The sequence below is a fragment of the Anolis sagrei genome, chromosome 9 (genome assembly GCF_037176765.1).
Source record: "Anolis sagrei isolate rAnoSag1 chromosome 9, rAnoSag1.mat, whole genome shotgun sequence".
Classification (NCBI taxonomy): Eukaryota; Metazoa; Chordata; class Lepidosauria; order Squamata; family Dactyloidae; genus Anolis; species Anolis sagrei.
This window is the reverse complement of record NC_090029.1, coordinates 37,949,602-37,974,830: the sequence shown is the minus strand read 5'-3', so window position 1 is coordinate 37,974,830 and position 25,229 is coordinate 37,949,602. Positions and strand designations below refer to the sequence as shown.

Sequence of the window (25,229 nt, the reverse complement as noted above, 5' to 3'; positions counted from 1 at the left end):
TGTAATTAAAAAAATTAATGAATTATTAACGAATTACGAATTAACGAAACGAAACCGCCCAGCCCTAATATCTAAGCATTGTCAGGATATTTTTTAAAAAATCCCAGCTGTTGATGCTCCTTTTATCTGCGGGGCCTGAATATGATGGACAAGCAAAAGAGTAAGCAGAGAAAGAACTGGTTCATCCATCATTTGGACTCTATTTATTTATGTATTTATTTATTTATTATTTATTTACTTTGCTTATATACCGCTGTTCTCAGCCCGGGGGCGACTCACAGAGGTGTACAACATAGAAGGACAAGGTTCAAAAATTCAAGACACAATCTAAAATATCAATCTAGCAATAACCAAAAACATCATTATCAAAAACATCAACAATATCAATAATACAAATAGCAATTTGCGTCGTCTCATCATTTAAACCACAATCCAGTCTCATTTCCCGTTGTTCCATTCCTGTCGTCATTACCAATTATTGCACTTCTTGTTCGAACGCCTTCTTGAACAGCCAAGTCTTTAGTTTCCTGCAGAATATCATCAGGGAAGGAGCCATTCTGATGTTCATTGGAAGGGTGTTCCACAGCTGAGGAGCCACCACCGAGAAGGCCCTGTCTCTCGTCCCTGCCAGCCGTGCCTGTGAGGCAGGCGGGATCGAGAGCAGGGCCTCCCCGGACGATCTCAAAGTCCTGGTGGGCTCGTAGGCCGAGATGCGGTCAGATAGGTATCTTTATAGGTATATTTATCCCATCTTTTCTTGAAATGTGATTGGATTATTGCTTTCTTAAACTACATTTCCAAACAAACAAAACACTCATATTAGCCTCCAGACAGTGCAACAAAACACACAGCCCAGACCTACAAAACACAAGCTCCACTGGCTGCCAATTTGCTACCGGGCACAATTCAAAGTGCCGGCTTTAGCCTATAAAGCCCTAAACGGTTCCGGCCCAGCTCACCTGTCCAAACGTATCTCTCCTTATGAACCATCTAGGAGATTAAGATCGTCTGGGGAGGCCCTGCTCGTGATCTCGCCTGCATCGCAAGCATGATTGGTGGGGACGAGGGACAGGGCTTTCTCAGTGGTGGCCCCCTGGATATTGAACTCCCTCCCAAGGGATATTAGATCATCCCCCTCCCTCCTGACTGTCTGAAAAAAGGTAAAAACTTGGCTCTTTGAGCAAGCTTTTCAGAATGGAGCGCAGTAGATAACATGAAACTATGAATGATGAACATGGAATGGCCAGACGATGTTACTAGAAAACGATTTTAACAAGATGACAATGGTGGCTACATGTTTTAATGGTTCTTATATATGTTTTTATATTGGGTTGTTGTAGGTTTTTGGGGGCTATATGGCTATGGTCTGTGAGAGCCGTTCACTGACTGTGAGAGCCGTTCAGCAGTGGAACTCTCTGCCCCGGAGTGTGGTGGAGGCTCCTTCTTTGGAAGCTTTTAAGCAGAGTCTGGATGGCCATCTGTCAGGAGTGATTTGAATGCAATATTCCTGCTTCTTGGCAGGGGGTTGGACTGGATGGCCCATGAGGTCTCTTCCAACTCTTTGATTCTATGATTCTATGATTCTAGAGCAGTGTTTCTCAACCTGGGGGTCGGGACCCCTATGGGGGTCGTGAGGGGTTGTCAGAGGGGTCACCAAAGACCATCAAAAAACACAATATTTTCTGTTGGTCATGGGGGTTCTATGTGGGAAGTTTGGCCGAATTCAATCGTTGACGTGATTCAGAATGCTCTTTCATTGTAAGTGAACTATAAATCCCAGCAACGACCAACTCCCATATGTCAAGGTCTATTTTCCCCAAACTCAATCAGTGTTCACATTTGGGCATATTGAGTATCCATGCCAAGTTTGATCCAGATCAATCATTGTTTGAGTCCACAGTGCTATCTGGATGCAGATGAACTACAACTCCAAAACTCAAGGTCAATGCCTACCAAACACAGTATTTTCTCTTGGTCATGGGAGTTCTGTGCGCCAAGTTTCGTTCAGTTCCATCATTGGTGGGGTTCAGAATGCTCATTGATTGTAGGTGAACTATAAATCCAAGGAACTACAACTCCCAAATGACAAAATCAATTATCCCTCCAACCCCCACCAGTATTGAAATTTGGCATATTGGGTAAGGTAAAGTAAAAGTTTCCCCCTGACATTAAGTCCAGTCGTGTCCAAGTCTGGGGATTGGTGCTCAAATTCTAGGCCAAAGAGCTGATGTTGTCCATGGACACCTCCAAGGCTGACATGACTGCATGGAGCTCCGTTATTGGGTATTTGTGCAAATTTGGTCCAGTGAATGAAAATACATCCTACATTATGATTCATAACAGTAACACAATTACAGTTAGGAAGTAGCAATGATAATAATTTTATGGTTGGGGGTCACCACAACATGAGGCACTGTATTAAGGGGTCGCGGCATTAGGAAGGTTGAGAAACACTGGTCTAGAGGCATTCTCTCCTGACATTTCGCCTGCATCTATGGCAAGCATCCTCAGAGGTAGGGAGTTCTGTTGGAACTAGGAAAAAGGGTCATGGGAGTGCCAAGTTTGGTTCAATTCGATCATTGGTGGAGTCCAGAATGCTCTTTGATTGTAGGTGGACTATAAATCCCAGCAACTACAACTCCCAAATGACAAAATCCCCCTACCCCCCAACCTCACCATTATTCAGACTTGGGTGTATTGAGTATTTGTGCCAAATTTGGTCCAATAAATGAAAATACATCAGATGTTTACATTACAATTGATATCAGTAGCAAAATGACAGTGATGAAGTAGCAATGAAAATGATGTTCTGGTTGGGGGTCACCACAAGATGAGGAACTCTATTAAGGGGTCGTGGCAATTGGAAGGTGGAGAACCACGGGGCTAAAGCCACCACTTTGAATTGTGCCCAGTGGCAAACTGGCAGTCAAATGGTTCTTGGGCCTCTGGGTCCGGACATATTTTGCCTCAGTCACAAACTGCAATCTCTTGCATAGCCCAATGTCATATTTATTTATTTATTTATTTATTATTTATTTAGCAGTTTTGTATACCTGTCTTCTCACCTCCATCGAGGGACTCAGGCCGGTTTCCAACATCAATATTACAAACAATCATTAAAAACATTGTATTCCAAATTACTAAAACATTAAAAAGCAAAATACAGTCAAATAATTACACTGCTCAGTCGTCATCATAAAATCATGGTTCGTCGACATCCACCCATATCACAGAACTTGACTCATTCTTCGAATGCCAGTTTCCAGAGCCAAGTTTTCACCTGTTTTCTGAACGTCAAGATAGAGGGGGCAGTTCTGATCTCCAGTGGAAGGGAGTTCCAGAGTCGAGGGGCCACCACCGAGAAGGCCCTGTCCCTTGTCCCCACCAGATGTGCTTGTGAGGCTGGTGGAACTGAGAGCAGGGCCCCTCCAGACGATCTTGGCAATCTTGATGGCTCATAGGGGAGAATACGTTCGGAGAGGTAAACCGGGCCGGAGTCGTTTAGGGCTTTATAGGTTAAGACCAGCACTTTGAATTGTGCTCGGAAGCTCATTGGCAGCCAGTGGAGCTGGCGCAACAGAGGAGTAGCATGCTCCCTGTACCCCGCTCTTGTTAGCAGCCTGGCTGCTGCACGTTGGACTAGTTGCAGCTTCCGGGCAGTCTTCAGAGGCAACCCCACGTAGAGAGTGTTGCAGTAGTCTATACGGGATGTAACCAGAGCGTGGACCACCGTGGCCAAGTCAGACTTCCCAAGGTACGGGTGCAACTGGTGCACAAGTTTTAATTGTGCAAAAGCTCTGCCGGCCACCATCGATACCTGGGGTTCCAGGCTCAGCGATGAGTCCAGGGTCACACCCAAGCTGCGAACCTGCGTCTTCAGGGGGAGTGCGACCCCATAGAATCATAGAATCAAAGAGTTGGAAGAGACCTCCTGGGCCATCCAGTCCAACCCCATTCTGCCAAGAAGTAGGAATATTGCATTCAAATCACCCCTGACAAATGGCCATCCAGCCTCTGCTTAAAAGCTTCCAAAGAAGGAGCCTCCACCACACTCTGGGGCAGAGAGTTCCACTGCTGAACGGCTCTCACAGTCAGGAAGTTCTTCCTCATGTTCAGATGGAATCTCCTCTCTTGTAGTTTGAAGCCATTGTTCCATTGCGTCCTAGTCTCCAGGGAAGCAGAGAACAAGCTTGCTCCCTCCTCCTCCTCCCTGTGGCTTCCTCTCACATATTTATACGTGGCTATCATATCCCCTCTCAGCCTTCTCTTCTTCAGGCTAAACATGCCCAGCTCCTTAAGCCACTCCTCATAGGGCTTGTTCTCCAGACCCTTGATCATTTTAGTCTCCCTCCCCTGGACACATTCCAGCTTGTCAATATCTCTCTTGAATTGTGGTGCCCATCTAACACAGGCTGTCACCCTATGCCCTGTTCGGCCTTACGACTGACCAGAGGGACCTCTGTCTTGTCTGGATTAAGTTTCAATCTGTTGTCCCTCATCCAGTCTGTCACAGCGGCCAAGCACCGGTTCAGGACTTGGACAGCCTCCTTAGTAGCAGGTGGGAAGGAGTGACAGAGTTGGACATCATCTGCGTACAGGTGACACCACACCCTGAAACTCCGCATGTTTTCTCCCTTTCTCATAGGGAGAAAACACCACGAAGCACCAGGATCTCTTGGCCAAGGAGAATGCAAACCCATGGAATTAATAACAGAGAGTGATTTGGTTCACTCTCATAGCTATAGGTGGCGTCATTTGCTCAGGTAAAAACACAGGTGTGCAACATGGGAGAGCTAAACGGCCTTCCGGTGAATATATACCTGAATTCTCCAGAAGAGTCTTTAGCACCTAAAATCTGCCATTTCTCCTACCTCTCTTTTTTAATTAAAGACAAAAAAGAGATATATTAGGAGGAGACAAGGGATCTTCACTTACAATTTGTCTGAAAGTGAAGATATCCAGTATTGAAGTCCTGTTAGTATTCCCTTTCTCTGTTTATCTGCGAACGATACATACGAATGAATAAATCTGTCTCTTTCACTTTCTTCGATGCCTGCATTTTAAAGCACAGCCTCTTATCACTTTTCCAGTAAGCCTCTTATCACTCCTCCACTACAAGAGAGGAGATTCCATCTGAACATGAGGAAGAACTTCCTGACTGTGAGAGCCGTTCAGCAGTGGAACTCTCTGCCCCAGAGTGTGGTGGAGGCTCTTTCTTTGGAAGCTTTGAAACAGAGGCTGGATGGCCATCTGTCAGAGGTGCTTTGAATGCAATATTCCTGCTTCTTGGCAGAATGGGGTTGGACTGGATGATGGCCCAGGAGGTCTCTTACAACTCTTGGATTCTAGGATTCTACAAACTTCCCGACTGAGAGCCGTTCAGCAGTGGAACTCTCTGCCCCGGAGTGTGGTGGAGGCTCCTTCTTTGGAGGCTTTGAAGCAGAGGCTGGATGGCCATCTGTCAGGGGTGCTTTGAATGCAATATTCCTGCTTCTTGGCAGAATGGGGTTGGACTGGATGATGGCCCAGGAGGTCTCTTCCAACTCTTGGATTCTAGGATTCTATGATTCTAAGTCTGCAAATTTCCTATGTGTCCCCATAAATTTCCATGTTCTTTTCATATGCATCAGAAATTGTACGCAGTTTTCAAGTGATTTCCTCCAACCTATGAAGTGCCAAATAGTCACCGTTGAATGTTTTTATGTTGAATGTTTTTATTTTGTGGAAATGCTATTTTAGATTGTAAGTCGCTCAGAGTACCTGGGTGGAGAGCAACTAATTAAGAAATAAAGTGAAGTGAAGTTTATTTACTAGGCTGGGGTAACCACGGAAAAATTTGGTTCTAAACTCGTTTTGTTTTTAGGGGCCCTTGCGTTTTGTTTTTTTTAATAATTCTGAAATTTTCCTTTTAAAAATTTCGAAATATACGAAATTTCGTAAAATTACGAATCGATTGGTTAATGGCGGACGCGATTGCGCAATATGCTAAAAAAACCCTCCAAATGGGACAGGGGGAACTTCTGAAGCTTCCCTCTCCCTCTGTTGTTGACTGTTGGTGTGATAAAACACACAACAACTATAAAACTTGCACCAGACATGCCAAAATAATTACAAAATAATTACGAAATAATTACTAAATAATTACGAAATAAATTGAAAAAAATTGTTTTGAATCTAATTTACTCCTCACACTATTCCTGCATGGCTCAATATTGGATCGTAATCTAATTTAAATACGAATTAATAACGAATTGCGAAATTAATGAACGAAAGCGCCCAAGCCTATTATTTACAGTATTTATATTCCGCCCTTCTCACCCCAAAGCGTGAGTCACAGAACATACATATGCAGCAAACATTCAGTGCCGTTTTATATACAACTAGACAGACAATTATACATAAATAAGAGGTGTGTGTGTATCAGCTTTCCCCATACTTTCGGCATCTTGGAAGGTGTTGTGCTCAATTCCTATAACAGGGTTGTGCCATCTCCCTGCTGAAGAGCTAGATCGTAACTTCCTTCTTTTGGATTGAACTGCCAGTATTCCTCCTGGGTGCCTCAAAATGCCCCCTCAAAATGACCAGGATTGTGGTGCAGCTGGCTGAGTGTCAGTTGCATTAAGATCACTCTGACCAAAAGGTCATGAGTTCGAAGCCAGCCCGGGTTGGAGTGGGTTTCCAACCAAGTGTGTAGCCTGTTGTTGACCTTTGCAACCCGAAAAACAGTTGCATCTGTCAAGCAGGAAAATAAGCTACCACCTTAAAGTGTGGGGAGGCTAAATTAACTAATTTACGAGGCCATAAAAAAGACTCCAGCAAGTACTCCAGCGGGGAAGCATGCGGGGAATGCGGAAGTGCTTCATCAGCGTCGCAGATGGACGAGGAAAGCGACAGCTCCCCTGGTGGCCAGAAAAAGGTTAAATAGCCTCTGTGTATGTCTGTATATGTTGTATGCTAAAATTGGCATTGAATGTTTGCCATATATGTGTACACTGTGATCCGCCCTGAGTCCCCTGCGGGGTGAGGAGAAGGGCCGAATAGAAAAGCTTTAAATAAATAAATAAATAAATAAATAAATAAATAAATTTATTTGTTTGTCATGTCAGAACAACCAGTCTAACAGAACAAAGCAAACAAACAGAAAAATACACAACTTGTGAGTCTGGTAGCTGGTTAAATGTCCTTTGACCAGTATCTGGCCTCTTGGAGTGCTTCCGGTGTTGTTGCAAGAAGGTCCTCCCTTGTGCATCATGTGTCAGGGCTCAGGTTGCATTGCAGCAGGTGGTCAGTGGTTTGCTCTTCTCCCCACTCGCATGCCGAGGATTCCACTTTGTAGCCCCATTTCTGAAGGTTGGCTCTGCATCTCGTGGTGCCAGAACGCAGTCTGTTCAGTGCCTTCCAAGTCGCCCAGTCCTCTGTGTGCCCAGGGGGGAGTCTCTCGTTTGGTATCAGCCATTGGTTGAGGTGCTGGGTTTGAGCCTGCCACTTTTGGACTCTCGCTTGCTGAGGTGTTCCAGCGAGTGTCTCTGTAGATCTTAGAAAACTATGTCTAGATTTAAGTCGTTGGCATGCTGGCTGATACCCTTGGTCCTTTCACTATTGGCTGCTACTTCCCGGCGGATGCCAGGTGGTGCAATACCAGCTAAGCAGTGTAATTTCTCCAGTGGTGTGGGGCGCAGACACCCCGTGATAATGTGGCATGTCTCATTCAGAGCCACATCCACTGTTTTAGCGTGGTGAGATGTGTTCCACACTGGGCATGCATACTCAGCAGCAGAGTAGCACAGCGCAAGGGCATAAATAAATAAATAATCTAACCACATTTTGCTTTTGAACCACTAGGCAGAAACTGGGCTAAAGGCTGGGAGCTCACCCTGACCCGGCTTTGAATTGGCAGCCTTTCGACTGATAAGATTGATCACAGCTGGTGTTTAACCTGCTGTGCTAAAACCGGCCCATTTGAATTTGAATTTGTATAACTTTTTGAACACTACAGTTTTTTTAAAAAAAAAGAAAAGATGAAACAACAACGCAATACTTGACTGACTGTGATGGCTTCCCTTTCTGTGTTTCAGACTCTGCCAAAGATTTTAGACAAAGTGGCTCCTGCCTTCCTCATGAGCAGCTGCAGCTTTCTGGTGGAGAAGTCTCGGGATGCCACGGCCCGTGTGGTCGTGTGGCGGGAAATGGGGGTCCTGAGGAGCTACACCATGGAAAGCACCTTCTGCGGCTGCAGCCACGGCCTCTACAAGGTACGGTGATGCTGACTTGGAAAACCAATTGCAATAACACTTATTTTGAAGCTTCTCCGAGCTGTGTGGCACTCCACCAGCCATAGCTATGCCTTCCTCGATGCAAAATTACAAGCCATGATTCATTATGAAGAGGCCACCAATTCTGTAATCTGTTGAGTGGAGGTACTAGAGGGACAACCCAGGAGTTACCAGGAGGCAAACAAAGGAACACAAAGACTCCGTCTGTTCATAGTTCCATAAATAGTTGAATTATGCATTAATTCAACTGCTTGTTTTTGCCATTTTATATAAGGAACACCAATTGACAACACCATTGTATATGTGACTAGCTGTCACCTGCCAGGCGTTGCTGTGGCCCAGGATGTTGATCTGGAAAATAATGAGAAAGTGTTGGTTCTTAATATATGTAATGTCTTTCTGCTTGTGGCTAAACAGTATTTCTTGCTGTTTCTTTGTCAGTGTTGATGTGGAGAGTGTCTGGTTTGCCTACTCTGGATGATGCAACATAGAATTGCCCTTCTTTAAGGGTCCCTTTCAAATCTATGATACTATATATCTCTGTTTGTGAATCATATCTATCTATCTATCTGTCTGTCTGTCTGTCTGTCTGTCTGTCTGTCTGTCTGTATAACTGGCTGGATGGCTCTTTATCAGGACTTTGATTACGTTTTCTTGCCCTGATGAAGGGAATTGGATTGGATGGCCTTAAGTATTTTCTGTTGGTCGTGGGGGTTCAGTGTGGAAAGTTTGCCCCAATTCTGTCATTTGTGGGGTTCAGGATGCTCTTTGATTGGAGGTGAATTGTGAATCCCAGTGACTACAACTCCCAAATGTCAAGGTCTATTTTCCCCAAACTCCATCTGTGTTCATATTTGGGCATATTGAGTCCTTGTGCCAAATTTGGTCCAGATCCATCATTGTTTGAGTCCACAGTGCTCTCTGGATGTAAGTGAACTACAACTCCCAAACTCAAGGTCAATGGCCACCAAACACTTTCAGTATTTTCTGTTGGTCATGGGAGTTCTGTGTGCCAAGTTTGGTTCAATTCCATCATTGATGGAGTTCAGAATGCTCTTTGATTGTAGGTGAACTATAAATCCCAGCAGCAACAACTCCCAAATGACAAAATCATAATGTTTTGAGTGATGGTCACTCCTTGTGTTGTGAGATGTTTTGTTGTCAAATTTGGTGTGATTTCATTCATTGGTTCTTTTGTTTTTAAGGTACTCATTACGCACAGAGCATTTTTATATATATAGATGAATGACTTTTCAATAACTTTGAAGCATAGTTTCTTTTTATTGCAATTTCCAGTGTGAGAGAGTATATCAGATTACAGGAAAACATTTAGACAAAGAATGACATTGGACATATAGATTCTATGTAACTACATTGGATTTACAATTACATTGGTTAACATACAAGGGGGGAATTACATTTTCACTCAACATTCACATCACATGTACACGCATTCATCCACATGCATCCAAAATATTACCATATCCTTTTCTCCTACTTTGGAGAAGCACCTGTTAGGCCAGACCCTGCTTCCCTGCAGCCTACCAACATATAGTTCCAAAACTTCCATAACTTTAAAATGCCAAAACGTCTTCCCTAAGCACAATGCCAAGGACCAGATCTCTGTTTTAACTACAGCAGAATCTGACTCCCTGCAAAAAAATCCAAGACTCCAAAAGCACACTTCTCCCTCTTCCCTTGAGAAAGAAGCCCCAAAGCAACCAGACTGCTCCCTTGCAAACACTATCTCTCTCCGTCCCATGGAGTGGAGCAGTGGTTCTCAACCTTGGGTTCCCAGATGTTTTTGACCTACAACTCCCAGAAATCCCAGCCAGTTTACCATCTGTTAGGATTTCTGGGGATTGTAGGCCAAAAACATCTGGGGACCCCAGGTTGAGAAGCACTGGAGTAGAGCATAACAGATGGAACAGACTCCTCAGGTCTGCCACACTTTGAGCATTATTAGATTGAGTCTTTTATAGGAATATTCGGCTGATGTAGTCTCAAAGTTGTAAATTAATGATAGACGTCTTCCATCCTGGCTCCATCTCAGTTTCCTGGCCAGATGTTGATTCTTCTTGATTGGTGTTGATCTTATGTTGACTTATTTCTTAACATTGTAAACATTTCTGTTGTCACTGTCCAGTTCTTATCACTGTTTACTTTGAATTTCCATTAGCAACTTTGAATTACAGTCCAGCAAGCAGGTAGTTTAGTCATTGCAGGCCTGGGTCTTTTACTTGTGTTTCCAAAATTATTAGCTCCATACCTCCTTCCATTCTTCCATTCATTCCCACACATCATATTAAATCAACATTTATAAAATGTTAATTTATTGCGACATATACAATAAGACTTGTGCATCCACTAATGTTGGTATCCACGGTGGGGCCTGGAACAAGTGGTTACTAAGAGTACTATACAAAACCTGATAGGATTGGCAACTTCAGGATTACTAGTAATGGGATCTTTGTTGAGAAAAAACAAAGATCCGCCTAGTCAAAGCCATGGTATTCCCTATAGTAACCTACGGATGAGAGAGCTGGACCTTCGGGAAGGCTGAGCGAAGGAAGAGAGGTGCTTTTGAGCTGTGGTGTTGGAGGAAAGTGCTGAGAGTGCCTTGGACTGCGAGAAGATCCAACCAGTCCATCCTCCAGGAAATAAAGCCCGACTAAAGCTCACTGGAGGGAAGGAGACTAGAGACAAAGTGGAAGTCCTTTGGCCACATCATGAGGAGACAGCAAAGCCTATAGAAGGGAATGATGCTGGGGAAAGTGGAAGGCAAAAGGAAGAGGGGCCGACCAAGGGCAAGGTGGGTGGATGGCATCCTTGAAGTGACTGGACTGACCTTGAAGGAGCTGGGGGTGGTGACAGCCGACAGGGAGCTCTGGCGTGGACTGGTCCATGAGGTCACGAAGAGTCGGAGGCAACTGAACGAATGAACAGTAATGGGATGGAGTATGTTGCTGTACCCAGAAGTGCAAGGTGGGCTGAAGATCTTAGGAGGAATCGTCCTTCCAAGCCCTTCCATTCAGAATCTGATGCTCTGCAAATAGGAGGACCAGCCCTGAAAAGTTGCTTCTATAATAGCTAGGAGTACGTGGCTCTCTTCCAAGGGGGTCTTGGTTCCCATGGAGCTTGTTTGCTTTTACTTCATGTTCTGTGGATGGTTTGATTACTTAAGTATTAACAAGCTTCTCTGCCGCCCAAAGGCCATCGCAGCAGTATACTTAATGTTTAAAATCTGCTGTAGACAACAAACGCAACAACAGTTCAGCAAGCAAATCTGACACACGGTCTCCATCTGATTAGATTTTTCTGAAAATAAATATTTGCTGCCTTAAGGATTGAACTTAAGAAAGTAAGGTTTTCTTTCCCCATAGTGCATAGCAACAAAATTACATTGCTCACACACATTCCTAAGAAGCCCAGGAAAAAATGTGCAGGGGATCTGGGTTGCTAAGTTTTCTGGACTGTGCAGCCATGTTCCAGAAGCATTTTTGCATCTATGCATTAGGCCTGGGTAACAACGGAAAAATGTGTTTATAAAATCGATTTGTTTTTTGGGTTTTTTTGCGTTTCGATATTTAAAAGAATTCCGAATTTTTTTAAAAAAAAAGTTCGATATTTACGAAATTTCGTAAATGGTAAAAAAATTACAAAACAATAACGAAACAATAACGAATCGATTCGTTAATGGCGGCCGCGATCGCGCAATACGCTAAAAAAACTTCTGAAGCTTCCCTCTCCCTCTGTTGTTGACTGTTGATGTGATATTATAATTTTTTTTCACTAATTAAACAAAAAACAACTATAAAACTTGCCCCAGACATGCGGAAATAATAACGAAACGACCTCAAACCGATAACGAAACGAATACATAACGAAATATGAAGCATTTACGAAACGAATTGAAAAATTCATTTCGTTTTTAAGTTGCTCCAGAATGGTTAGTTATCGCTTCGTTAACAAAAAAAAATAACGAATTTTTAACGAATTACGAATTAACGAAACGAAACCGCCCAGCCCTACTATGCATCTATGGCAGGCATCCTCAGAGGTTGTGAGGTCTGTTGGAAACTAGGCCAGTGAAGTTCATCTATCTGTGGCATGTCCAGGGTGGGAGAAAGAACTCTTGTCTGTTGGCAGAAACATAGATCCTACATAAAAAAAAGAAAGCATTGAATAGCCTTGGAGCTTCAAAGCTTGGCTGCTTCCTGCCTGGGGGAATCCTTTGTTGGGAAGTGTTAGCTGGCCCTGATTGTTTCTTGTTTGGAATTCTGTTGTTTTTTGAGTGTTGCTCTTTATTTATTGTCTTGATTTAAGAGTTTCTTTTAAATACTGGTAGCCAGATTTTGTTCATTTTCATGGTTTTTTTTCTCCTTTCTGTTGAAATTGTCCACCTGCTTCTTGTGGATTTCAATGGCTTCTCTCCATAGTGTGACATGAAGATCGTTAGATTGGTCCAGCATTTCTGTGTTCTCAAATCATAAGTTTTTCCTGAAGGTCAGGAGAGAAGGGGCTGGTCTAATCTCACTGGGGAGGGAGTTCCTTCCTTCCTTACTTATTTAGGCGATCCCTCGTTGTCCGAGTAAGATTGTCCTCCAAGTTCGGTGTACTGGCGGTGGGTACGTAGGTGACTCTAGAGCCCTATTCTTGACTTTCATCTTCTCCCACAGTGAGGGCATTGGTTTCCAGGTGGAAGACAGTCCTGGTCAGGGTTGGCTTGATGCACCTTCTTCTTGGCACGTTTCTCTCTTTTGCCGTCCATTCGTTCCTCTTCAAATTCTGCAGCACTGCTGGTCACAGCTGACATCCAACTGGAGCGCTCAAGGGCCAGGGCTTCCCAGTTCTCGGTGTCAATGCCACAATTTTTAAGGTTGGCTTTGAGCCCATCTTTCAATCTCTTTTCCTGTCCACCAACATTCCGTTTTCCGTTCTTGTGTTCAGAGTAGAGCAACTGCTTTGGGAGACGGTGGTCGGGCATCCGGACAACGTTGCCTTCAGTCCAGTGGAGTTGATGGTGGAGGAGCATTGCTTCAATGCTAGTAGTCTTTGCCTCTTCACACTGACATTTGTCCGCCTATCTTCCCAAGAGATTTGCAGGATTTTCCGGAGGCAGCGCTGCTGGAAACGTTCCAGGAGTTGCATGTGACGTCTGTAGACAGTCCACGTTTCGCAGGCATAGAGCAGGGTTGGGAGGACAATAGCTTTAAAGACAAGCCCCTTGGTCTCCCTACGGATGTCCCACTCCTCAAACACTCTCTGCTTCATTTGGAAAAATGCTGCACTCGCAGAGCTCAGGTGAGTGGAGCAGAGGGAGTTCCATAGCCGAGGGACCACCCCTGAGAAGGCCTTGTTTCTCATTCCTACCAATCACACCTGTGAAGGAAGTGGGATTGAGAACAGGACCTCCCCAGACAATCCCAATTTCCAAGATGGTTCATAGAGGGAAATGCAATTTTCTCAGCCCTGAACAGAAGTGATTTGATACATTTTGATAGTTTTCATCTGTACATGATATTCTACGCTTAGCCAACTCATGGTTCAATTTTAGTGGATTTTGAACCTTCTGGAAACAAACTCTACGTGTGTATATCCTCAATACATTTCAGTATCATAACTTTCTCTTGTTAATTTTATTAAGAATTTCTAAACATAGTACACGGCAAAAGCATATATGGCACATAGAAAAGAAAGCAAGAAAAGAGAAAGAACATGGCTACAAAGAAAGAGACCGTGAACAACATTCTTTATGCTTGCTATAAGTTTAAATATATAAAATCTTATTTCTCTCAATAAAACGTCATAACTTTCTTCTGTTAGATAAATCTACTGTTATTTTTTTTAATTTTTCAATCTAACATTGAAGCATTCTGAAATTGGATTATATGGCAGTGTAGCTGGGACTTCAGTAGTTTCTAAGGTGCTACAAGATCCATTTGCATGCTAACATGCACAAAAGTCCATTGTCAGATTTGGTAGGCCAGTGGTTCTCAACCTGGGGTCTCCAGTAGGGCTGGGCAACCACGGAAAAATTTAGGTTCTTGTGGGTTTTTTCGGGCTATGGAGCCATGTTCTAGAGGCATTTCTCCTGACGTTTCGCCTGCATCTATGGCAAGCATCCTCAGAGGTAGTGAGGTCTGTTGGAAGTAGGAAAAATGGGTTTATATATCTGTGGAATGGCTGGGGTGGGGCAAGGAGCTCTTCCCTGCTGCAGTTAGGTGTGAATGTTTAGCTGATCACCTTCATTAGCATTTGAAGGCCTGCCTGAGCCTGGGAAAATCTGTTGCTGGGAGGTGTTAATCTGTGCCTGGTTTTTTCCTCTCTGTTGTTTAGCTGTTATAATTTTAGAGTTTTTTAATACTGGTAGCCAGATTTTGTTCATTTTCATGGTCTCTTCCTTTCTGTTGAAATTTGTTTCTAAATTTGTTTCTAAACTCGATTCGTTTTTAGGGGGGGTTGCATTTCGTTTTTTAAAAGAATTCCGAAATTTTTCTTTAAAAAAGTTCGAAATATACGAAATTTCAGAAATTACGAAACAATTACGAATTGATTCGTTAATGGCGGACGCGATTGCACAATATGCTAAAAAAACCCTCCAAATGGGACAGGGGGAACTTCTGAAGCTTCCTTCTCCCTCTGTTGTTGACTGCTGATGTGATAATTTAATTTTTTTATCACTGATAAAACAAACAACAACCCTAAAACTTGCATCAGACATACGGAAATAGTAACGAAACAATTTCGAAATGATTTCAAAACGATTTCGAAACAATTACGAAACAATTACGAAACAATTACGAAATGAATTGAAAAATTGTTTCGATTTTTAGTTGCTCCTGAATGGTTCAATATCGGATCGTAAGCTAATTTAAATATGAATCAATAACGAATTACGAAATTAACGAACGAAACCACCCAGCCCTAGTCCCCAGATGTTTTTAGCCTACAATTCCCAGAAATCCCAGCCAGTTTATCAGCTGTTAGGATTTCTGGGAGTTGAAGGCCAAAAACATCTGGGGACCCCAGGTTGAGAACCACTGTGGTAGACCCATTGCACCTCTTTGATTTGCAACTTGTAAAATGTGACGGCGCGAGTGGCGCCACCTCTGTGTAGAACTGTTAGTTGCAAGATTGAAACTGTTGTATTATGCTTAATCCTGCCTTTTTACCCTGCCTATGTATAGTTGGATTGATTGGTTATTTATAGCTGTCAATCAATGTTGTTTGCTCCAGTTGAATTGCTTTCTCAGCTCAATTGTTTGGCTCCACCTCTTCCTGGAGGAGGGGAGTGCTTCCCTTCTCTCATTCTGCTATCAGAGGCATTCAATGAGTGAGCCAACACCCTGAGATATGGATGGAAGATGATGTACAATCGATTTTAGTATGACTGACCATTGTAGTTAATGAATATATTTGCTGTTTTAATGTGTTATTGTAATATGAATTATGCTTTTTTACTGACTGTATGTGATTTTATGGTTGGAAACCGGTCTGAGTCCCTCAAAAGAGGTGAGAAGGTCGGTATACAAAACTTTTAAATAATAAATAAATAAATAAATAAATATCAGATGGACGTGAGTAAGAGACTTGGCTCTGAAAGCCCCTGATTAAATTACCTCTCAGCACCAATTCTGAGGTTCTTACCCTTGAGACTTATGCTTCATGTTCAGACCAACCTGAACAACGATGGGAAGTCTCAAGTGCCTTCAGACCAGTTCCTTTGGCACCAGAGGAAGGCTTTGTGTCTTCAAACATAGGCCATTTGGACTGGGGTTGTGGATTGCTCCGGCATTTACAGCCATTGAGAAAGAGGGACCTGGAAAAGCTTCTCAGCTTCAAAACTTCTTGGGCCCAAGACAACCAGAGACTGTAATGTACGTTTTCCTTCGCCCCTTTGAAACTTCCAGCTTATTGCCTTAAAGAGATAACTCTTTGTGAATAATAAAACTTATTTTGAGTTATCTACAGTGTTTGGGTCTTTGAGAGTTCCAGTTTCCTGAAGGAGGGCAAGAAGCAATCCGCTGGGTAAAGATGTCACGCCCATGCCTCTTTCACTAAGAGCTGTAGCCCCCAGGCACGATGGCGTATAAAACGTTATATTTAACTTTTGGTTTCTTCCTTTGCTCGATAAACTTTGACAAACCTTTCTGCCATTGCTTGAATGGCAGATCATTGATAAAATCGGCTTTGTTTGAAATAGAAACAAATAGAAATAGGCAAAACATTCATCTTTATCGCCAAGATTCTCCCCGACAGTGACAACTTCAATTTCTCCTATCTTCGTAAATCACTCTTAATTTCATTCCATGTCTCCATGGTTTATTTGCAAATTCATTTTTTCCTGCTTTGCATAGTTCATCTTTGTCAGCATAGTACTCACTGTTAACATAAATAGCTCTATAAAATTTTTTAAAGAAAATTTCTTTAATTCCTCTTCTTTTCTTTTTATCTCATCCAAAATCATTTGCATTTTCTATAGTCTCTTAAAAAACACGGTAATTCTCTTGTATAAAACACAACTTGAATGCTTTGCTCATAACTCACACCATGGCGATTTCCTTGTGCATTCCTCAATTGTCCTTTGTTTGATCTCAGTCGTGCCTCCATAGAGACTCTCCCTGTTTACTCCTATTTAGGCCCTTTTTAGTTAGAGGGGATTAGCATTTCATGTACAGTTTTGTGGGGGGTCAGTCTAGATAGCCTCTTTCCCTTTGAGTCCCCCCCCCTTCCTGCCCCTTTAGGAACCCTCCCAAGGCCAGAGCCCCAGGCAAAGCCCTTCTTGTTCCTTGAAGAACCAGCCATTTTAGAAGTGGAAGGTGAGGAGAGAGGAAGGTCCACAAAATACCTCATCCAGATGGAGTTATAAGAATACAGCCCACAGCTTGGCCGGGGTTATACAGTAGTACAGCTCCTTTGCTCAAGGACTTCAGTCAGCCATCATGGAAACCTGAATTCTTTTCCCCCTGGAAGTCTACAAAGCTCTGCTTGGTAAAGGTCACTCGCGGAAGCCAGACGCAGTTGGTACCGGGTGCAGGGCTCCACGCCAACAGAGGCAAAGGCAGACTGCCCAGATTAGACGTTAAGGATTTCCCTATTAGCTAAAATACAGTTTATGAAGATAGTGCCTGTTCCCTGTGGACAAGATTGAGAGAGAGCCAATAGACTGTTAAGAAAGCCTTAAAGTACCTGTTTGTTTTCATTAATAAAGAACTTTGTTGAGCCTTTAAGCAATCTAAAGACTCTGTTTTAAGGAAATCCAAAGGCCTTTAATCTGAGGCAGCCCAAGCATCCCGTTGGGCACACGGAATGTATGTCCTGTCTACAGTCTTATGCACAGGCCCAGCGTGCGACAGCACAATTATTATTATTATTATTATTATTATTATTATTAATATTAATATCCTTTTCATCCTGACAATGGGATTAATTAACCTTCTTGTAAGAAATCCTCGCTTTTTCTTCAAGACCAATGTCCATGGGTTATGATCCAAGAGCCGTAGGTAAAGTAATATTGAAACACAATTAACTAAATATACTAAGGCTGAATCTCCACTGCCGTATAATGTAGTTTCAGAAGGGAGATTACCTGCATTGAATTAGATTATATGCCAGTGTAGCCTCATATAATGCAGTTAATCTGTATTTTGACACTCCATTATATGGCAGTGGAGATCCAGCCTAAGTAAAGTAGTTACTTACAGAGTAACTTAATTAACTTAGTATACTTAGTGTGTTTAGTTCATTATACTTAATGAAGTAACTGATAGGGAATTCTGCCCAATAGTATTATTCATAGAAGAAGAGGCAGAGGAGGAGGATTTTGCTTTGCATTCTCCACTCCATGGAAAGATGTTTTTTCTTCCATATTGAAAAAATTGGCAGCTCACCAAAGACAAAACAAATGTATAAAAGCAGTTACAGAAACAGAGGTGAAAACATATCAATGATGATTATTACAATGCTGTTAAGCAATACGGCCTGCCTCAGGGGAGCGTGCTTGCTCCATCCATGTTCAACATCTACACAAATGACCAGCCACTGCCAGAAGGGACAGAGAGATTCATCTATGCTGATGATCGTGCCATCATCGCTCAAGCAGGAAGCTTTGAGATGGTAGAACAGAAGCTCTCCGAAGCTCTAGGTGCCCTTACCGCCTATTACAGGGAACACCAGTTGATTCCTAATCCATCTAAAACACAGACATGTGCCTTTCACCTTAAGAACAGAGAAGCATCCCGAGCTCTGTGGATCACCTGGGAAGGAATCCCACTGGAGCATTGGAGCGCAAACAAATACCTGGGAGGAGTCACTCTGGACCGTTCTCTGACCTACAAGAAGCACTGCCTGAACATCAAGCAAAAAGTGGGCGCTAGAAACAATATCATACGAAAGCTGACTGGCACAACCTGGGGATCACAACCAGACACAGTGAAGACATCTGCCCTTGTGCTATGTTACTCTGCTGCTGAGTACGCATGCCCAGTGTGGAACAGATCTCACCACGCTAAAACAGTGGATGTGGCTCTTAGTGAGACATGCCGCATTATCACAGGGTGCCTGCGCCCTACACCATTGGAGAAACTACACTGCTTAGCCTGTATTGCACCACCTGACACCCACTGGGAAGGAGCAGCCAATAGTGAAAGGACCAAGGCAGAGACATCTCCAGCTCATCCCCTGTTTGGGTCTCAGCCAGCACGTCAATGACTTAAATCTAGAAATAGTTTTGTAAGATCTACAGAGACACTCACTGGAACACCTCAGCAAGCGAGAGTCCAAAAGTGGCAGGCTCAAACCCAGAGCCTCAATCAATGGCTGATACCCAATGAGAGACTCCCCCCTGGGCACACAGAAGATGGGGCAACTTGGAAGCCACTTTGGCACCACGAGATGCAGAGCCAACCTCAAGAAATGGGGCCACAAAGTAGAATCCACGACATGCGAGTGTGGAGAGGAGCCAACCACTGCCCACCTGCTGCAATGCACCCTGAGCCCTTCTTCCACATGATGCACAAGGGAGGACCTTCTTGCGGCAACACAGAGGCACTCCACGGGGCCAGAGACTGCTCAAAGGACATTTAATTAACTACCAAACTTGCAAATTTTGTGTTTTGTCTGTTTGTTTCTTTTGTTCTGTTAGAAATGTAATACAATGGTTTGTTTGCTGATGACACGATATAAATAAATAAATAAATAAATAAATAAATAAATAAGCAATACAGTGAATCCAACCGCCTTTCATACAAGTCTCTTTGAGGTTAAACATTTCAGAAATCAATAGAGCGACACACCATTGAAAGCTCTTCGCCGTCAGTCCCTCAAAAGGCTGACGGAACAGAGAAGTTTGTATTTGCTGATCGCAGGGCAAGAGGGATGGCTCCTTAGGAAAGTAACTCCAAAGCCTAAGAGCAAACATAAAGGAGACCTTCTCCCGCGTCCCCACCAAATGAACACGAGAAGGTGGCAAGGCAGCGAGTAGGGACTTGCATGGAAATCTATAACCTTAGATCTCGGATATGTTCCATTTTCGTTTGAGCTCTGCCCTGGGTACTTTTCTCAGTAAGCCTAGCTGTCACTGAACAGAGAATGGTTTGAAGGCAGTGCCGTTCCATCCCATAAAGTTCAGCAGATCCTTTTGGGAATTGTGTGGGACTCCGGGACCACCCATAGGTCTTTTGAAGAGAGGAAGGCTGAACATAGAATCCTAGAATCCAAGAGTTGGAAGAGACCTCCTGGGCCATCATCCATTCCAACCCCATCCTGACAAGAAGCAGGAATATTGCCTTCAAATCACCCCTGACAGATGGCCATCCAGCCTCTGTTTAAAAGCTTCCAAAGAAGGAGCCTCCACTGTTCTGGAACAGCTGTTCCAGGAGCTCCAATTTTATTTGCTTTGAATTAAATGTTGATTTGCAAGCCCAGGCTTTTGCAGCAGGGTGGCTTCCTGGTATCATTTGCATTCATAGGACAAGCCACCCGTCAATAAGTAGTTAGGTTCCCTGGTCCCGCCCCTCTCTGGGTTTTTTGGAGGGAAGGAGCCATTTTTCGTCTAGTCTCAGCAAAGGAAGTCAATGCAGAGGATGTACACAAACATCCTCCTGTACAAAGGCTTCGTCTCTGAAGACTTCCCGGGGGAGAACAGCTTTAAGAGCCTCTACAGAGTCCCAAAGGGATCCAGGGAAACAGCTTTACAGCCCTGAGGACTTCCGGAGGGAATAACAGCTCTGCTCATCTCCAGCTAAGTGACTACAGGCCTGCTGGTACGTCTGCTCGGTCCTGAGATGCAGTTCAGCCGGTAGTGGACTCAAATCAGTCAGGTTTAGGTTCACAGCAGCCTGGGAGGAGCTAAAAGGAGGAATTTTCCTTTGAGCAAAGTTTCTGAAGATAGTGCCTGTTTCCTGTAAACAAGATTGCAAGGGCTAATAGAGTGTTAAGCCTGTTTGTTCATTAATAAAGAACTGTTATATTTAAGCTCAAGCCTCATAAAGACTGCTTAATAAGGGAAATTTTCCCAAAGGCTTCTTTTCGGGCACCCTGGCTTCCAGCTGGATGCAAGCCTAACATCCTCTCTTAAAAACACCTCATTTCAGCTCCAGCGGTGACAGAACATCCACCACACTCCGGGACAGAGAGTTCCACTGCTGAACGGCTCTCACAGCCAGGAAGTTCTTCCTCATGTTCAGATGGAACATAACTTTTCCTACTTCCAACAGACCTCACTACCTCTGAGGATGCTTGCCATAGATGCAGGTGAAATGTCAGGAGAGAATGCTAGAGGCACTGCCAGGCCATCAAATGCTAATCCAGTTGGTCAGTTGAGACATTCACACCTAGCTCCAGCAGACAAGAGTCCTTTGTCCTACCCTGGTCATTCCACAGATATATAAACGCTTTTTCCTAGTTCCAACAGACCTCACTACCTCTGGGGATGCTTGCCATAGATGCAGGCGAAATGTTAGGAGAGAATGCTAGAGGCACTGCCAGGCCATCAAATGCTAATCCAGTTGGTCAGTTGAGACATTCACCCTTAGCTCCAGCAGACAAGAGTCCTTTGTCTCATCCTGGTCATTCCACAGATATATAAACCCTTTTTCCTAGTTCCAACAGACCTCACCACCTCTGAGGATGCTTGCCATAGATGCAGGCGAAATGTCAGGAGAGAATGCTAGAGGCACTGCCAGGCCATCAAATGCTAATCCACTTGGTCAGTTGAGACATTCCCACCTAGCTCCAGCAGACAAGAGTCCTTTGTCCCACCCTGGTCATTCCACAGATATATAAACCCTTTTTCCTAGTTCCAACAGACCTCACTACCTCTGAGGATGCTTGCCATAGATGCAGGCGAAACGTCAGGAGAGAATGCCTCTAGACCATGGCCATATAGCCCGGAAAAACCTACAACAACCCAGTGATCCCGGCCATGAAAGCCTTCGACAATACATAACTTTAATGATCTCTTTATGGAGAGTATGGTCATAATGAATACGGAGCTGGATGATTAGTCAGGTTGTGTGTTTGTGTAGAATTGCTATTCATTTCTGCTGGCTTGTTTCGGAAGCGCCCATATCCGTTTTCCAGTGCCTCCTGAAAACGAGTGTGCTGACAAATGGGGGTTTCGTTCAGCATCCGAAAAAATGGCTCTTCTCGGCCCATTGACAGCAATAGGGTTAAGAAAGCCCCCATTATTGGTGGGGGAGGAGGGGGAGAGAATTCTCACAGCCCCCCGCTTCCTTATCCTTCACTAGCCATGCCCTGCCAGGCGTTGCTGTGGCCCAGTCTGGTGATCTGGAGAACAAAGTAATGAGCAAGTGTTTGTTTCGAATTTATGCAATTTCTTTCTACTTGTGGGTGAACAGAATTTGTTGTTGTTTCTTTGTCAGTGTTGATGTGGAGAGTATCTGGTTTGCCTACCCTGGAATCAATGCATGTAATTGACCTTCTTTAGGGGTCCCTTTCAAATCGATGATACTATATCTCTCTGTGTGTAAATCATATATACCAATCTCTATCTATGGCTGGATGGCTCTTTGTCAGGAGGGCTTTGATTACATATTCTTGCCCTGGTTAAGGGAGTTGGACTGGATGGCCTTAACTATTTTCTGTTGGTCATGGGGGGTTCTGTGTGGAAAGTTTACCCCACTTCTGTCGTTCGTGGGGTTCAGAATACTCTTTGATTGTAGGTGAACTATAAATCCCAGCAACTACAACTCCCAAATATCAAGTTCTTTTCCCCCCAAACTCCGTCTGTGTTCATATTTGGGCATACGGAGTATCCGTGCCAAGTTTAGTCCAGATCCATCATTGTTTCAGTCCACAGTGCTTTCTGGATGTAGGTGAACTACAACTCCCACACCCAAGGCCAATGCCCAGCAAACCCTTCTTGTGTTTTCTGTTGGTCATGGGAGTCCTGTATGCCACGTTTGGTTCAACTCCATCATTGGTGGAGTTCAGAATTCTCTTTGATTGTAGGCAAACTATAAATCCCTGCTTATTGCTGCTGGTGAAGTTTTCCATGTTGGTGGTGGTGGAGAAGGAGGACGGACCTGAGAGGACTAAAGATACCCCTCTTTCTGGGATTGTTTGTCCTTAACCATGCTCCTGCGGTGTGGAGAGAGAGGTTGGGAGGGGAGGGGAGCTCCTTGGCCCTTGGCTGTGCATTTCAAGGAGGCCCACGGAAGGAAGACAACAACAACAACAACACTTTATTTCTCACCCCGAAGGGGAGCATTCCGAACTCCACCAGGAATGGAATTGAACCAAACTTGGCACACAGAACTCCCATGACCTGCAGAAAATATTGGAAGGGTTTGGTGGACATTGACCTTGAGTTTTGGAGTTGTGGTTCACCTACATCCAGAGAGCACTGTGGACTCAAACAATGATAGATCTGGACCAAACTTGGCACGAATACAAAACATGCCCAAATGTGATCACTGGTGGAGTTTGGGGAACATAGAGCTTTGCATTTGTGATTTGCAGTTGCTGGGTTTGATAGTTCACCTATAGTCCCTTGAACCCCACCAATGATAGAACTGGGCCAAACTTCCAACACAATCAAATCAAAATATTTATTTCGGTCATTGACCAGCACAGGAAATAGTGTCACATTTCCAGACAAACCTGGCATGTTTGGTGCATTAAAAATATAAATATAACTACTAAAAACACAATATGGGTGAGGGAGCAGAAGGGGAAACAGGGTAAAAACATAACAATTCCCAGATCCATCACCAAATTGTAGATTCAGGGAAGAAGATTACTGGACACACAGTTGACTTTTGGAACTAGTCATTCCCTGGCGGATGTTGTATGCTGCTGCACAAAACTTTGCGACATTGTAGGTTGTCGCTGAATTAGTATCTGCAAGTAGCAGGGAGGTATAAAATTGTCCTGAATGGCTTGTGTATCAGAGGTAAGATAAGCCTGGCACGGATATCCCTGTAGAACGGACACTGAAGGAGCACATGTTCTATTGTTTCTACATGACCCGAGTCACAGGGGCACCAGAGTCTCTCTGGGAAAGGGATCTTCCGGTAGCGGCCTTCCTTCGAGTACAGCTGATGGGAGAGCGTGGCATCGGGCCAGGGTGAAAGTCCTCCGATGAATAGGAACCTCTAAGTATGTTAAATATGCCATAGGGGAGGCAAGGTATCTGCTGTCTTCACTGATAAGGAAGCTTGGAGCCGAGGCCAGATCTAGTTGGCGCTCTGTGTCTGTGATACGTTGTTTAATAAGTGCTTTGGCTTGATTGTAATCCATAGCTAATAGTAGACCTGGAGAAAATCCCAACGAGGAGATTTTGGATGCTACCGCCTGCTTCCATGTGGATTGGAAGTCATCCTCCATGGTTAGTGGGGCAAGGCCAAGGGGTGCACGGGACAGTCTGAGCCAGAGGTTGAGTATGGCCACCCACACCCTGGCCTCCACTCTCATAAAGCCCGTCTCTAGTCGCAGGGTGGCATTAGAAACGCATTGAGGGACCTGCAAGGCCGATCTCAGAACTTCCAACACAGAACCCCCGTGACCAAAAGAACGTACTGGAGGGATTTTGGATGAATTGACAGTGATTTAGGGGAGATGTAGTTCACCTTCCATCTTTCTGATTGATCTTTCTCTCGCGACCCCCCCCCCCCCAGGGGTCCCGACCCCCAGGTTGAGAAACGTTGATATAGAAAATAATTGTCTTTTTCTATAGGCGAACATTTTCACCCTGACTCTAGGTTTCAATCTTGAGTATATAAACGAGTTGAACGAGTGGTCTTTTATCAGTTGTATATGTGAGGCACTGTTGTTGTTGTTGTTATTTGCTTATTTATGTTTATATTACTGCTCGTAAAGGGTGAGAGAGGGAGAAAGAAACTCTTCCTTTTTTAGCCCACAAAGAACGTGGTAAGCTATAAATAATATAAAACTTTCCACATATTGCAAATGATTTGGGCATGTTGGAGAGCTGAGTCCCAGATGCATCGTGAGGTTATTATTGTAAGGTCATCTTTTCATTTCTCCATCCTCCTCTTCTTCTTTTTTGGTTCAGCATCAGCATTTATCCAAAAGATGGAAGACACTTAGAACATGCCCAGGGGTGTATTTCCCCCTCCTTCGTCGTAAGAATAGAAATATGTTTGCAGTTTCTCTCGTCCAGGCACCTTTCAAGTCGTTCCAATCATTTCTCCTCCTCCAAACACTAAGCCCCTGATTTGTTAGTCCCAAAATGAAATATTATTTCTGAACACTGACATTTATGCTGGAACTACCTGTGAGAACATAAAGCTATTACCTTCCAATAATTGGTGTTTTAAGGCCTTCCAACTTAATAGTAAAATACCCATGAAAATGGTGGGAATGTGCTTCAAAATGTGCTTGTGCAGATTGGGTTGCAGCCACATAGGGAAAGCGCCAGGCTCACTATTATTCATTTATATATATATACACTAGCAGTCCCCTGCCAGG

At 43.8% G+C, this 25,229-nt stretch overlaps 1 protein-coding gene across 1 annotated transcript in view; it reads left to right on the top strand.

Moving 5' to 3' along the window:
• Positions 1 to 25,229, top strand: part of AGBL1 (AGBL carboxypeptidase 1) — a 728,548-nt gene that overhangs the window by 380,031 nt on the left and 323,288 nt on the right. Inside the window, exon 21 of the mRNA XM_067471459.1 lies at positions 8,076 to 8,252. Coding sequence (XP_067327560.1) covers positions 8,076 to 8,252 — 177 coding nt within the window. The remainder of the gene's footprint in view (positions 1 to 8,075; positions 8,253 to 25,229) is intronic.